A 17,240-nucleotide genomic window follows, 5' to 3' on the forward strand; every position below is an offset into this window, starting at 1 on the left:
GAGCTAAAATATTTGTAGCACAACCAATTAATCTCAGAATGGTTTGGATGAGTTTCGGCTCAAATTGCCACCCATTATCAAGGAGATAAGATATTAGTGTATAGAGGAGAGGATGAGGTTCAAAAGCTTGAAGAAATGAAGGGTATAATAGCAAAAAGTAGCCATGTGTGGAGACAACAACTTATCACATTACATATAGACAATAAACAGCAAGAAGGTATATTTGTACAAACAAAATCTTCCAAACCATCACTGCAATAATACTTCTCTATCCCAACCCTGTCCTACACTGTCAAGTGTCAATCTTGACAATGAATCTAGTTGAAGACAGGTATATTTTCAGGAAAACAATTTCTGAAAATTCCATTTCTTTTGCATAATAATTCCTGCAAAATTCTGGTGGCCTTTCCAACACCAGTAACCATGATAAGGAAATCATTGCAGATAAACTTTAATGACTGCATTTGGCAAGAAGAAGTTGACATAGAAGTACAGTAGAGCAGAGTACATACAGACTTTCATCAGCATTATAATCATGTCAACCAAACTAACAATCACCTTATTCTTCTTGTTTCTGAACATATCTTTATTCCCTACTGCCATTTCGGGTTTAAAGCAAGAAGGGCTTTCTTTAATGTCATGGCTTTCCACTTTTAACTCTTCTTCTTCTTCTGCTACATCCTTCTCTTCTTGGAATCCAAGCCATGAAAATCCATGCAAATGGGATTATATCCAATGCACCAGCAATGGCTTTGTTTCAGATATCAAGATCAGGTCCATTCATCTTCCCACAACATTTCCAACTCAAGTTCTTTCTTTTCCTTTCCTCAAAGTGCTAGTCCTCTCAAATTGTAACCTCAGTGGTGAAATTCCAACTTCTATTGGAAACTTGTCATCATCTCTGGAAATTTTAGATCTCAGTTTTAATGCTCTAACAGGAAGTATTCCACCTGAAATAGGAAGATTATCACAACTGAAGCAACTTTCATTGAGTTCCAATTTCCTTCAAGGTCATATACCAAAGGAGATAGGAAGTTTCTCAGAATTGCAGCAGCTTGAGCTCTTTGATAACCAGCTTTCCGGAAAGATACCTGAAGAAATCGGTCAGTTAACGACTCTTGAAGTCTTTCGTGCAGGTGGGAACGAGGGAATTCAAGGAGAAATCCCAATGCAGATATCAAACTGCAAAGAGTTGGTCATTTTAGGACTTGCAGATACCGGTGTTTCGGGTCAGATTCCACATAGTATAGGTGAACTCAAGAAGCTGCAGACTCTTGCAGTTTACACAGCAAATCTGACTGGTGTAATCCCTCCACAAATAGGGAACTGCACTGCTTTAGAGGAATTGTTTATCTATGAGAATCAAATCTCAGGAGAAATTCCCAGTGAACTTGGTCAGCTGAAGAATCTTAAGAAGGTTTTGCTTTGGCAGAACAATCTGAGAGGGGAAATTCCAGGAAATCTTGGAAACTGTTCAAGTTTGAAAGTTATTGATTTCTCTTTGAACTATTTATCTGGAGAAATTCCTCCGTCTTTCGAAAACTTAGGCACATTGGAGGAGCTTCTATTATCAGATAACAGCATTTCTGGTGAAATCCCATACTATATTGGCAACTTTTCCAGCTTGAAGCAACTTGAATTGGACAACAATAATTTTTCAGGTGTGATCCCACCTACCATTGGGAATCTGAAGGAACTAAATCTGTTTTTCGCGTGGCAGAATCAACTGCACGAGAGCATTCCAACTGAGCTGGCCGATTGTAGGAAACTTCAGTCTTTGGATCTTTCTCACAATTTCCTTACAGGGTCAATTCCGAAAACTTTATTCAATCTCAGGAACTTAACTAAGCTGCTGCTGATATCAAATGTTCTATCTGGTGGAATTCCACCTGATATTGGAAATTGCACAAGCTTATCCAGATTACGCCTCGGATCAAACAGGCTCGATGGTCAAATTCCTCCAGAAATAGGTCAGCTACCGAGTTTGAGTTTTCTTGAATTGTCCGAAAATCAATTCACTGGATCAATTCCTCCGGCTATTGGCAACTGTAGACAGCTAGAAATGATTGATCTTCATGGAAACAAGCTTCAAGGAACAATTCCTTCCTCTTTTGTGTCTCTCACTGCTCTTAATGTATTAGATCTTTCCATGAACAGAATATCAGGCAACATTCCAGAAGATGTAGGGAAACTCACATCACTGAACAAGCTCATACTGAATGGAAACAACGTAGACGGAACTGTTCCCAAATCACTTGGACTTTGTGAGGATTTGCAGCTGGTGGATTTGAGCAACAACAGACTCACAGGCTTAATCCCTATGGAGATTGGTCACCTGCAAGGACTAGATATTCTATTAAATTTAAGTCGGAATTTTTTGACCGGACCGGTTCCTGAAAGTTTCTCAAATTTTTCCAAGTTAGCCAGCATGGATATCTCTAATAACATGTTGACAGGAAGTCTTAGAGTACTCAGTAACCTTGACAACCTTGTTTCTCTAAATGTTTCTTACAATAACTTCTCTGGGGTTCTTCCTAACACCAAATTCTTTCATGATCTTCCTACCAGTGTTTTTATTGGTAATCAAGCGCTCTGCACGAACAGAGATGCATGTCATTTAAGTGGAAATCATCATGGATTAAAATCCATAAGAAGGATCACCATTGCTATTGTACTCAGCATTTTCATGGCCATGCTAATTTTGACAGCTTGTATTGCCATATTTATCCGAACTCAAGGAGAGATATGCCAGAAAGACGATGAAGAAAATGGTTTGGAGTGGGAATTTATCCCATTCCGAAAGCTTAGCTTCTCTGTAAATGATGTAGTGCCAAGACTTAGTGAATCTAACATTGTTGGAAAGGGTTGCTCCAGTTTTGTTTATCGTGTTGAAACTCCGTCAGGACAGGTGATCGCGGTGAAGAAACTACTGCCTAAGAAGGTTGGCGAGGTTCCACAGAGGGATTTTTTTTCTGCAGAAGTTAGAACACTGGGATCAATCAGGCACAAAAACATAGTGAGGCTTTTGGGATGCTGTAATAATGGCAAAACAAGATTACTCTTGTTTGATTACATTAGTAATGGGAGTTTAGCAGGACTGCTACATGAGAAGAGGGTCTTTCTGGATTGGGATGCTAGGTATAATATCATACTAGGAACAGCTCAGGGTTTAGCTTATCTTCACCATGACTGTATTCCTCCTATAGTCCATCGCGATATCAAGGCCAATAACATTTTGGTTGGTCCACAGTTTGAAGCTTTTCTTGCAGATTTTGGACTTGCAAAGCTCTTAAATACATCATCAGATACTTCAAGAGCTTCCACCATAATAGCTGGTTCCTATGGATATATAGCTCCTGGTAAGTACATTTTCTCAAATTTAAACGGAAAATATATTTAACCTCTTGAAATAGCTCAATATAACTTTACGAAGCACTCAACATTTTGAGTAACATTATGCTAGTACTCTTGAATGTTAGCTTTAAAAAACACTTTAAGCTCACTATATTAGTCTTGTACACCCCCCCCCCCCCCGAAATTCTCTGTGCACAGGCATATGGTGGGTATAAATTGGGTATGAGTACTAAATTTGGACAGCATTCTAAATATTTTGGTCCCACATTGCAGAATATGGATATAGTCTCAGAGTAACTGAGAAGAGTGATGTCTATAGCTATGGTATTGTGCTTCTTGAGGTCCTAACAGGGATGGAACCAACCGATTCACGGATACCAGAAGGTGTCCACATTGTTACTTGGGTAAATCAGGAGCTAAGAGTAAAACACAAGGAATTCACAACAATTCTTGATCAGCAATTACTTTTAAGGTCTGGTACACAAACTCAGGAGATGCTACAAGTTCTTGGGGTGGCACTACTTTGTGTTAATCCGTGCCCGGATGAAAGACCAACAATGAAGGATGTAGCGGCAATGCTAACGGAAATTAGGCACGAAAATGAAGATTTCGAGAAGCCTAATCATCTAGGAAAAGGATCGGTATCGAATCCTAAAGCAGCAGTGCAATGTCCTAGTTTCTCTGGTTCATCTGAACCTCTCATCAGATCACCTCCTCAATGACAGTAGTTAACTCGGTCTTTGCGTAGTTCTAGCTAGTTGATTATTTCAAGTAACTAATAAAGATGTATAAATTATTAATGTGCATCAGCATTCATTTAAAAAACAAAAAGAACATTACTTATTTGATCACATTGCAACCTTCTACTCTACAAACTTCTTGTGTTTTGGTTTGAATGAAGAAGGATCATTTATTTTCCTTTCAATTTTTGCAACTGTAGAAAAAGGGTAGACCCGTGTACGAAGTATTCTGCGTTCACGCAGGGTCCAGGGAATGGCCGCACCCCAAAGAGGTGTGTTGTAGGCAATCTACCCTAATGCAAGCATCAATGACTGATTCCACAGCTCGAACTATCATAGAAGAAATCTTTAAGAAGTGGTCCCTGCAACTATTCAATTAAACAAACGAAAGAAAAGAGGGCAACATATCCAGCCCTTAGATCTAACATATATCTTAAGGCTAATTTAGTTTATAATGATTAAGTGAAAATTAAGAGAGTAAAAAGTACAGCAACAATCTTCCTCTGCAATAAATAGTCCTTAGGGGATCCTCATTGAAATGACAAAAATCAATATTAAAGCTTGACGATAAATTACATGAGGCACCAAGTGTGTGGCCGACCATCAATAAAATGGGTGAAAATAATGGTAAATCAGCATTCAAATCCTAGCAGAGACAAAAAAAAAAAGGCTAGGTGGTTTTTCCGCATATGCCCAACGCTTGGTGGACATAGTTACCCGGTACCAGCATTGGTGAGAGGTAGCTAGTACCCTGTGAAATAGCAGAGGTCACAAGCTGGCCCGAACGTCATTGTTATACAGAATAAAAAATTGATTATCTGAGAAGCATAAATATGTGATGATTAAAGATTAGGAAACAGATATCAATGATAGAAGGTACTAAGGTAGCAGCAAGTGCAGTTTCATTTCCAAACTGGGGCCCTGCAGATAAATTGGTAACTCTGAATCCATTTTGTAGTTTGTGTGGGGGTGATATGGGGATGCTAAAAAGGCATGGTTGTGACAAGATCTTGGTTGGCTGTATGTAAAAAGAAACATGTAATTATGGGGAAACGAAGGGACTATCATTCCCTACCAATTCTTTTAAAGTCGTTTTCACAAAAGATGAAGAAGCAATAGCTCACCATGTTCTTGAAAGGTACATTGCTTTTTAGCCATGTGATAGCAAACCTTTTTAGGCCCACAAGTAGGTTTCAAGCTTCAAATTCTGAGGAAACATATATTATGTATCAACTTTCTATAGAACCACTTTGAGAACATAAGGTATTTAATCAAAATGTTCTATTGAAATCAGGATTCTACTTATTCCCAGCATTTGATTAGTAACTACTCGTTGCTGCAATGAAAACAGTTATTTTGAATCACTTCTCTATTATCACTTTCGATAACAGATGAAAATAATCTGACTTGAAGATATTACTGAGTATTGGAATGAAATAGGCTCAAATAGAGCGAAATGGATACTAAGGATTCATATAGCCAACGCCAAATAGAAATTTTGAGTCATTTTTAATAATACAGACCAACAAATGGAACTAGTTAGCTACTCTGTAATAATAGGTAGGTATGAGTCTTGTATATTGATAAGCTTCCAAAACAGAATAGCATTCTGTCCTATGAAAACAAGTACGATATGAGTATTTAGTCAAGATAAAGGTACATTGCGATACAATGAAACTTGTGGATGATAGAAATCACAAGTTTCGAAGATCTGTAAACATGACAATCAGCATAAAGTACTATAGCATCATTTAGGTTTGTGCTTGATGCATGAAAATGATGCATCAACAAAGTATGTAAATTTGGATGATGTAAACCATAGCCTTAGAAAATCCTCTTTAAAAATGACTATCAGCTTAAAACTTAAAGCTAAATTTCACATTCTGTGGTTTCTTTTGTCTATAATCAGTAAAGCATCTCTCCCTAATATGTTATCCATCTTATCATAGTAAAATTGGAGGGTAGATGATCCAAAAAATTGGCTTTCATTCTCAAGAAAAGTGATCAACCGTACGCCACTTGCTTTCAACCCCAGACTGGCACATAGAAGGCAAGATAGGCACAAGCTACATGTGCACAAAGAGGAAAGGACAAAGGTTGGCAGATATAAGGATCTACAGTGAGCACTAAAAAACAAGTGTGTTAGATGTAGAGGAAGTGCAAAGAATGAAGGAAAGCAAAAAGAATAATTCAAAAATCAGTAACACGAACAACTCTCAAGATAGGCTAGCATTATGCATTCCATCCTCATAGGGAAATCTCAAAGTATCACATCACAAAACTTGGAGCCTGTTGTTTCTTTTACTACCTTAGTGAGAATATTTATTAAGTAAGGATTCAATAATAATTAGTGTTTGTGGGTACAGTACCAGTACTTAGTCACAGCAACATAAAGAAGAACACATTAAGCAAGAGCATCTGCTTCAAACATAACAATCAGCATAAAATAATAAAAGTTAAAGGCTTGGGATAATACATAATGTCACGCCCCAACCTCGGGAGGCGCGACCGGCGCTCAACCGAGTGAATCCGACCGAGCAAGCCTATTAGACACTTTCTACCAACTCATTATGATCAAGAAAACAGGTTATTATTAATTATACAATAGGAAGATTTGTAAACGTTTCCAAATCGATTCATTTGTTACATCATTGGTATGTTTGTAAAATTACATACACTTTACAATTTGAAGGAACAAGGGTCCAAAACACAACACAATCCACTGACCCTTCCAATACCCATATACAACCCACATAGTATCTACGGAGCCTCTAAAGATACAAAAGTGAGTCATAACAACGCCGGCAACAAGGCCCCGGCAGTACCTCAGAACATGGTGAAATATGGACAAAAGATGCATAACCCCAAAATGAAATAGGGCTCACCAATACTGCCGGAAGAGGATGATGTACAGCTAACGCTGGTCAGCAATGCCCGCTACGGAATCACCTGCATTCCATTTAAGACGCAGCGTCCCCGGCAAAAGCGACGTTAGTACCGTTGAATGGTACTAGTATGTATAACTAAATACCATCTCCTTAGAAAGAATAATAATACACGAAGGAAGTAATCATAAACTCAATAAAGGCCTTAAACAACACCACAGCACCAAATTTAAGGATCACATAAGCTTTCAAGTGAATTTTCCATAGCTTTAAATTGGGACATCATTAGTATCTATACCTCATCATTCACAATACCACCGTACTTTTATACGGAGTCCGATCACAACCCGATCGTCTAGGTCGTCTCATTGGAGACATTCACCACAATCACAATTCCAGTTTCAATTTTCAATTTCAGTTTCCAGCACACTACCACCATATATGCGGCATGGCGTCCGATCACGGCCCGATCGGCTAGGCCGTCTCACCCAAGATATTACCATTTTCCATTGATCCTCTCATTTCATATTTCTTTCACATATATCAAGTCATCGGCCCTAGTGACCACAATTGTTATATTATACCTTGGCTCTTGGCGTATTTCATAATGCAAGTTCTTTCCCACATTTCACATTATTATAATTTTCAACAAACAAGCCTTTCAATTTAAGATATTGAGTACACACGAGAGCAATTACAGATCATAGGTATATAGAGTCTTTCACATACTTTGGCATAACAATCTTTATTCAAACTCGACTTGAAGTCTAGGCATTTTAGCACATATTCCATATCTTTAACACATCCTCAAATGACAAGATAGCATAATGGGAGCATTGAAATACATATTGCATATATATTCTTGCAACACAAGCACATTTGGAATAGCAATTTATTCATCAATCAATTTTGGAACTTACACCAATTGCATGGACACCAAGGGGGTTTAATTTCTAAGAAGAGGGGGTTTTAGCTATACATGCCTCAATAGAGCTTTCCTTAAGTTCTACAATAAATTCCCGAACCCTTAGCACCTTCAATCTATTGTAGGAATGTCACAAGTTGATTCAAGAATTAGAAGGATGATCAAGACTCTAGCTCATTTGAGCACATTATCAAGCACTAGGTGCGCATTATGTTTTTAAGACCTTTTTGTGAAAGATTCTATCAACTCACACCCCATCCTTTACCATTTCTAGCTCACATTCTTTCTACATTCTTTTATCACCCATACATGCAAAACAAACAACCCTCAGCCCATGAACCATCTTGCTAATTACCCATTTTAGTAGAAATTTCGAAATTAAGAGCTAGGGCATAAATTCTTACCTTTAAGGTGAAAACTTAGTGAAGTTTACTTGACAATCTTCAAGTTTTTGTGCAAGAATTGAGGAATAATGTCACGATCCAAACCGAAGGGCCGTGAAGGGCACCCGGTGCCTAACTCAACCGAGTGCCAACATAACATATCTTTCTTATTACACTATCTTAAGTAAATGAGCCAGAAACCCGTCATGAGATAGCAAGAATAAATCATAAGGGAATACTCAACATATGACGATCCAACATGATATACAAACTTATACATGTGACATACAGGTCTATAAGGACGACATGACCATTTGTAAACTCAACACATAGGCCAATAAGGCCATACACGTATCCATAAACCTGATATCTGTCTATAAACCTCTAAGAGTACATAAAATCATAAAGGTCGGGACAGGGCCCGCCATACCAATCAATACATATCCAAAGCATACTGACCAAATAGGCAACTCTGGAGCAAGTGAAGTGCACCAACACCTCCGCTGAGCTGATAGCCTACTAGGAAGACTGTCAACCTATCAATCGGGACCTGCGGGCATGAAACGCAGTGTCCCCAGGCAAAAGGGACGTCAGTACAAATAAAGTACCGAGTATGTAAGGCAGGAAAGCAAAAACAAGAACATTAATGTAAAGAGAGATAGAGGATATACAACCTGTAACATCTGCGTGCCTCTGGGAGCTACTGACATGAAGTGCATAATACATATATATACATAAACTTTTAAAAACATACGTCTCTGTAGGCATCATCATATCGTACACGGCCTCAAAGAGGACTCGGTAAAAACGTACCCGGCCACGTGGAGCTCGGTAAATCCAACTGATCAGTGGTTGCAAAATAGGTGTCGTACCTGTCCTACTATAGTGCAGCTCGGTAGATCAAAATAGATATTATATATAATGCATGCTAGACTCATGGAATCACGTTCTAAACCTTTCAGAGTGACGTAAGGTCGTTTCACCTTTGATTAGCATTATGGACATCATACCATCAATATGAACTTCACTAGGACTCTAGGATCATACATACCTTCTTAGAATAACTTTGTACGGAAATAACAACATGTACAACCTTATTTGCTAGGAGTAGATTCATTATGAAATAGTGTATCGTTTATGTTCATTTCAATTTAGATCATGCCAAAAGAAAGAAAAAGTGCCTTAACATACCTTAACCATGGTGAGTCCTTAATACCTCCCAAGCTACTCTTCAAACAACTCAACTCAATCCACCATTACATAAGGAGATTCAAAATCAGTGTTGAACAAAGGCTAAATCTGCAACTTAAACTTGTAGCTCGTTTATATAAATTCGGGCAGCATCTCCCCTGTAACAAGAGCCTCCTCCAATATAATATACCCACAAAAATTACCAGAGAAATCCAGAAATACATAATCATCAATAACAAGACACCATAAAACAACAACAAGTCATAACTATTTTACGACGAGCGACAAGCTCCAATTGGAATTCGTATACCCCATATCATCCCTTATAGACTTTTTAATTTAACTTAATAGTATCATTAACATGATAATGAAGTCATTCATCAGTAATTCCAGCCTTATATCATATATCCATAACAAAGAAAATGATCCACAACTCCAATTATTCTTAATTGGAAACTTTATTCACTAGTTCATGTCTAGTTCATCCATTTAACTCAACCGATGTCAATATAACCTTAAGAACTTGTTGGAACACAATATAATTACCTCCTATAGTAGATGCAAGTCGAAATCCATGTTATATTTAGCTTACAACAGCCCAACATACCCCAATCAATTCATACCAAAAACAACGACTATAGTAGTGTCCAACACCTCGAAAGTATTATAAAGAATGACTAATCCATTATTTCACCAATATGTGGTGTTTCTCCACACCATTTATCCTCCAAAAACTCCATTAAATAGCAGCAAAATATACAGCTCAAAAGCTACACGAAACAGCCCACAAAACAGTCCATTGCAAATCAAATAACTCGAACTCACGGCTTCCGATCACCGTCCCGTGAGTTCTAAATATTATGAAATGAATTAATCAACCTTACTTGATATTTAAGATCTTGAAACCAGAAATTAGGCATTTTTATTAACTTCAAACTACCTTCCAAAACTCAAACTACAAAGAAAAAGAGAGGTTATATAGCAATACTTACGTCGTGGGGATCGTTGTTGTGTTATTGCTTCGTGATTTCGTGCCTCGGATGATAGTATCGTTGAAAATATGGAGGACTTGAGGATGAGTTTAGGGGTGTTATATGGTCGAGCTCTATGGAAAACCAAAGTAAGAGACGAGACAGAGAGATAAACATCCCCTTTTCTAAAAGTCAAAAAGGTGCCACTTGCCACTCTCTCATTGGCCTTTTTTTCAAACGCTTATATCTTTTTATCCGGATGTCGTATAAACAAACGGTTAAGAGCTTTGGAAACTACATTCCAAGACCTTCAATTTGGTATATAATATGTCCCAAAAACATCTCATATAGCACACAAAATATATTACTAAAAAAAACTTCATTACAAGGCAAATCCTTAGTCGGTTTTTCCGCAACTTAAATCCGATTTTTCTCAAACTTTATACTTCATATTCAAACATCATATATAGTCATATCATGTCTTTAAACTCATTTAAATCATGATTAACAAGTCTCATAATCATCTTAACTTGCGTAACACTTCGGCAAACCTTTCTTGTCCTTATAGAAGGATTTCATCCTTTTTGAGTTTACATTAGATAATTATATAATGATAGTAACATCTGAAGTACGGGGTGTAACAACATGTACCCTTATAAACATTTATCCTTGAATACTAACTCTCAAAGGCTTGAAAAAAAATATGGGATGTAACACCATTAAATTACTTTATATACTTTCCAAGAGGATCTCATTTTCGAGCTTACATCAACGGACTTACGACGTACTTTCACGTACAAAAATATGGGTTGTAACATTATTCCCCTCTTTGGAACATTCGTCCTCGAATGTTGACTGATGCGCTTCTCATTCTCATACCATATGGCTCTTATGAATACTTTAACATTGTCCTTTGTCATCTAGGCAATTGTTCTATGAATAAATTTAGAAACCAGGGCATTCCCCCCTTTAGTCCTATTCTCACCTCGCGAATTATGGACGGAGTTATTCCGATCTCGTAACTTCGACTACCTTCTATGATGTATCCTACAAGACTATGCCCTTTTATGCACGACTTTTCTCACCTTTTTCCTCCAGCTTTTTGCCAATCTGTTGGCTTCACTTTGTGAATACAAATATTGAACTATGACAAGATGTCCCTCTGGGCATATATAGGTATACTTAAGCTCTTCTCTTGGTACTTTGCTGAATGTACGACTATTGCTATATTTCGTTTTATAGCCTTGGTATTATTATCGAGGTGTGCTACACAACTCTAGGTTACTTTCTAATTGCTTGTCCCATAACCTGCTGGCGCAACCCTGCCACATTAGGAACATATAATCGACCTCGATATCTAAGGACTCTATCTTCTGTAATCTCAAGTAGTGTCTTCTCCTTTTGAAGGGTTGTATCTCTATAATGATCTAGCACATGATCTTCATACTGGCATTCCTTCACTTCAGTTACTAAAGAGGAGATTTTCATGTCCTAAGTAGTAACTCTGGTACCACATGCATCTAGTAATCGAATTCCAAGATTAGCTAGCAGATGAATCTCGTAAGCTATCTCACTCTTCTATGCCTGTAAATATGATAGGCTAAACATAGATCTACGATTGAGGGTGTTGACTAATACATTCGCCTTCCCTGGATGATATAAAGTATAAACGTTATAGTCCTTCACTAACTCCAACCATCGCCTCGGATGTAATACATTGTCACTAAGGCTCACGTCTCATTGGGGAACATCTGAAGTGATTTTCTTGATGCACCTAGGGACGATACTATACTTCAATAACTGCATTTTCATAACATCCTAACGTATTCATCTTATGGGGGCATTCTAATACAGTGCCATCCATGAAATCTCTTTTCTTTAAATCATTACTTAATCGAAGGCCCAAACGTCATTCTCTTAACTATCACAATTACACCCTTATTCTACTACCAGGGCAGTATTCCATCTTTTCTAATTGCTCATGTTCTTATACTCCTCTGAGTTCATTCAAAGTGTACCGAGCTTTCTATAGCTCATGGAAATCATTAAACCTCTTGTTTTGACGGGTTTAGTCCTGAGACCTTGCCTATTATTGTCACCTTCTCACTCATGTTTACCATACTTACCTTTAAATCTCGCACCATATCTTCTATCAATTTAATAACCTCCCTTCTACATTATTGGAATTCACATCCATACCTTAAAGCTCTACTATAATACTTGCAACCCTGGTGCATACACAATCTGGTAGGAGCTTCGTATTAACGTCTTATGAGGCTAGTACTCTTCTAATTGCTTTATCGTAGAGCTTTTATAGAATATGGTTGTTGTACTATCCCTCTTATACCTCTGCTATTAAAAGTGCTCCTGTTATGGTTTGAGTCACGATTTCTATAATCATCTGGGTCTAACAATCGGACTCGTGATGTAACTTTCGAGCTTCCTCTACCTTATCAGCCTTTAATTAAGCTTAGGCTATCTTCCAATCTTCAGCTTAGGGTATTAGCTATTACATTAGCCTTTCATGGACTCTATGTAGCATCTATGATATAATCTTCTAACAATTCAAGTCTTTGTCGGTGACGTGGACTTAATTCTTTCTTTTACTTATACTAGAGTCTCTTATAGCTGTATGAATGTCATGGATATAAATCTAAAATCTTAAAGTGCGTTCACAACGTAACCAACTCTGGGTCATTGATTGAATAATTCCTTTCGTGCCTTCTCAGCGTTCTTTAAATCTAAGCAATCACTTTTCCTGGTCGTAATGCCACTTGTTGCGTGAATACTTGGCTTATCTTATTGCCCACCAATACTTGAATTTCCTATAACTCATATGATCTCAAATATCACTTCTGACTTCCCGTTCATTAATCACGATAGGTGCCACTTTCTTATGGAGTGTATACCATATTGTAGTGAGACTGTTGTTACAAGACCATTTCTTCTTTAGATCGGTTATGCTTAAGTTGAAGTCTTCTTCCTTATTTCCTCAGCTAGTCTTTCTTTGTAGTACTTAAGGAGACCTTCTGGATCTTGTAAAGTTATGATCTTGTTATACTGTATACCCGAAGGAATTTTTGATATTCTTACTCGCCTACAAACATCCTTAGTTACATACCTTCGTGCCCTTGTGCTCGTAGGGTTACTTCTAAACTCAAATTTTGATTGTCTCCTTAGTGGAACTCTCCATTATTTCCGTAACACTTATACGGTACCTTTAGTAATCCAACTCTTATCTGAATACTTCTCAAGGTTACGACGTCATATCTGCGAGACTGAATTTACTAGATTAGGATTCACGACGTTTATCTTGCATGATTTGCTTATAACCTTTTGTCTAGCCATAACTTGGCTTTTCCTGAATCAACTACAAACTATTCATTGGTCCATTCTCATATCTATATTCCTCGTAATCTCTCTTTGGTTATTTACTTTGTCTTAAGTTACCTCCCATGCTCACTCCTTATGTAGCAAGTATTCATTTTCACTTATTTATCAACATCATCGGGTGTGCAACACTTAAAGCTTCTCTCCGGTGTCATACTTGCATAATGTTCTGGAGTCATATCATATCTATAGGATCTGAATAGATTCTGTCTCATTCCTTTCACCCTTTTACCTCAATCCTCCTTTACTATTCCATAGTTACCTCTTCATCTTGCCATTTTTTCACATCTTCACTAACATCTTACTCGCCTTGCGGTAACCCCTCTATATCGGGGATAATCGAATTTATTACGCATAAGGGCAACACTTAGTGTAACTGGCACACTTAGTTCCCTAAGCTTAACTCTGCTCCATGTGCTTGCTTTAGGGAAGCATCTTCCTAAACGAACCTTAAAGGTTATTCTTTTGTTGTCCATTCTATTATTGTCGGAATGTCATCTCTGAAATTCTCATGATATCAACCATTATAAAATCCTTCAGTCCCTAATTCATGTTCAGATTATCTTGTTCACCAGCACATACTGATTTTTATTACTCTGGGGTCTAACCTTTCCTCCTGGTAATCACGTTGAAGGCACCAACTCATTTCTCGAAATAAGGATATAACTTTATGGCTTATACTCTTTTATTGCGTCAAGGCCTGTCACCTCTTGTATTTTCCTTCACTTGACTATGGACTCTATCATTGTGTCATATTTTGATTTACCGTTATCATCCATTTATCACATCTTACTCATGATACTTTATTTACTCCCTTCTTATTCTCCGGATAATATCTTTATCTCACTTTATTCTGAAAACTCTGACAAAATGTTCTTTCCCTTTTAGCTCTCCTTTCTTCATCTCACTGGCTCTTCGGAATGCCTAACATTCTCTTTTTTCTTTACTCGGGGCTGGAGTCATACTAAGGTAAATATTTGCCTATTCTAGAATATCACCGCCTATCTTCTGAAATTTTTGAATATTCTAGTATTCATATCTGATTATACTATTCTAAAGTTCACCATCTAGGTGTCTCACAAGAAGATATATTACCACATTTGCGCTATCGTTCGGCAATATTAATTAATGATAACAATCCATCCATAATTTTGAGTTACTCTAACCCGAGTTGAATCTTGATATCACCTTCTTCTTTTAAACTATATTTGTTAGCTCCCATAGGGCAAAACTGAGATGAGTGTCGTCAATTGTATATATCACCGTTAATATTGAAGGTAACACTCATACTTACATTTCTCTGCCTGAATTGTAAATACTGATAATCTTCATTAACTAGGTACCTCATACCCTTCATCATCTTGCTTGTTTTACTTGCTGAAACTTGTGTCTACTTTCCGATTCACTTATTCCTTTTTACCATACGAGTGGATAGATATTCTTGCCTTAGGGATCCTTATCAAGAAGCTTTCACATCTTAGAACACACATGATCTGTTGAAGACCCCAGATTTGCTCATCATAAGCATGATGCAAAATCGAGTTCCTCTGACTCAACTCTTGCACAACCACATTCAATCTCATACCATCTATTTATTTGGATGAGGTATCGTTGTATTACGAACACAATAGAATTTAGAAGTTTGAATTTTTACAATTGAGCTCTACAACACGATCTAGAGTAAGAAGAAAGAGTGATAGACCTAAATGCCCCGTAGCCTCCTGCTTATAAGTGTGGTGCACAACACACCCATAAACAAGACTCTACTAGACACGGCTTGTAGACTCCCTAGCACAGAACTGCTCTGATACCACTTTTGTCACGACCCAAACTGAAGAGCCGTGAAGGGCACCCGGTGCCTTACTCAATCGAGTACCAACATAACATATCTTTCTTATTATACTACCTTAAGTAAATGAGCCAGAAACCCATCATGAGATAGCAAGAATAAATCATAAGGGAATACTCAACATATGACGATCCAATATGATATACAAACTTATACATGTGACATACAGGCCTATAAGGCCGACATGACCATTTGTAAACTCAACACATAGGCCAATAAGGCCATACACGTATCCATAAACCTGATATCTGTCTACAAGCCTCTAAGAGTACATAAAATCATAAAGGTCGGGACAGGGCCTGCCATACCAATCAATACATATCCAAAGCATACTGACCAAATAGGCAACTCCGGAGCAAGTGGAGTACACCAACACCTCCACTGAGCTGATAGCCTACTAGGAAGACTGTCAACCTATCAATAGGGACCTGCGGGCATGAAACGCAGCGTCCCCAGGCAAAAGGGACGTCAGTACAAATAAAGTACCGAGTATGTAAGGCAGGAAAGCATAAACAAGAACATTAATGTAAAGAGAGATAGAGGATATACAACCTGTAACATCTGCGTGCCTCTGGGAGCTACTGACATGAAGTGCATAATACATATATATACATAAACTTTTAAAAACATACGTCTCTGTAAGCATCATCATCATCATCATATTGTACCCGACCTCAAAGAGGACTCGATAAAAACGTACCCGCCCATCATAAGGCTCGGTAGAATCGTACCCGGCCACGTGGAGCTCGGTAAATCCACCTGATCAGTGGTTGCACAATAGGTGTCGTACTCGGCCTACTATGGTGCGGCTCAGTAGATCAAAATAGATATTATATATAATGCATGCTAGACTCATGGAATCACGTTCTAAACCTTTCAGAGTGACGTAAGGTCGTTTCACCTTTGATTAGCATTATGGACATCATACCATCAATATGAACTTCACTAGGACTCAAGGATCATACATACTTTCTTAGAATAACTTTGTACGGAAATAACAACATGTACAACCTTATTTGCTAGGAGTAGATTCATTATGAAATAGTGTATCGTTTATGTTCATTTCAATTTAGATCATGCCAAAAGAAAGAAAAAGTGCCTTAACATACCTTAACCATGGTGAGTCCTTAATACCTCCCAAGCTACTCTTCATACAACTCAACTCAATCCACCATTACATAAGGAGATTCAAAATCAGTGTTGAATAAAGGCTAAATCTGCAACTTAAACTTGTAGCTCGTTTATATAAATTCGGGCAGCATCTCCCCTGTAACAAGAGCCTCCTCCAATATAATATACCCACAAAAATTACCAGAGAAATCCAGCAATACATAATCATCAATAACAAGAAACCATAAAACAACAACAAGTCATAACTATTTTACGACGAGCGACAAGCTCCAATTGGAATTCGTATACCCCATATCATCCCTTATAGACTTTTTACTTTAACTTAATAGTATCATTAACATGATAATGAAGTCTTTCATCAGTAATTCCAGCCTTATACCATATATCCATAACAAAGAAAATGATCCACAACTCCAATTAT

At 37.7% G+C, this 17,240-nt stretch overlaps 1 protein-coding gene across 1 annotated transcript; it reads left to right on the forward strand.

The window, feature by feature from the left end:
* The first annotated feature begins 397 nt into the window (after positions 1-397).
* On the forward strand, positions 398-4,205 carry LOC104246168 (LRR receptor-like serine/threonine-protein kinase RGI2). Its single transcript, XM_009801932.2, has 2 exons — positions 398-3,359; positions 3,628-4,205. Exons 1-2 carry the CDS (start codon positions 536-538, stop codon positions 4,074-4,076), a joined length of 3,273 nt encoding a protein of 1,090 aa, XP_009800234.1. The 5' UTR covers positions 398-535; the 3' UTR covers positions 4,077-4,205.
* The last annotated feature ends 13,035 nt before the right edge of the window (positions 4,206-17,240 follow it).

The sequence above is a fragment of the Nicotiana sylvestris genome, chromosome 4 (genome assembly GCF_000393655.2).
Source record: "Nicotiana sylvestris chromosome 4, ASM39365v2, whole genome shotgun sequence".
NCBI classification, from domain to species: domain Eukaryota; kingdom Viridiplantae; phylum Streptophyta; class Magnoliopsida; order Solanales; family Solanaceae; genus Nicotiana; species Nicotiana sylvestris.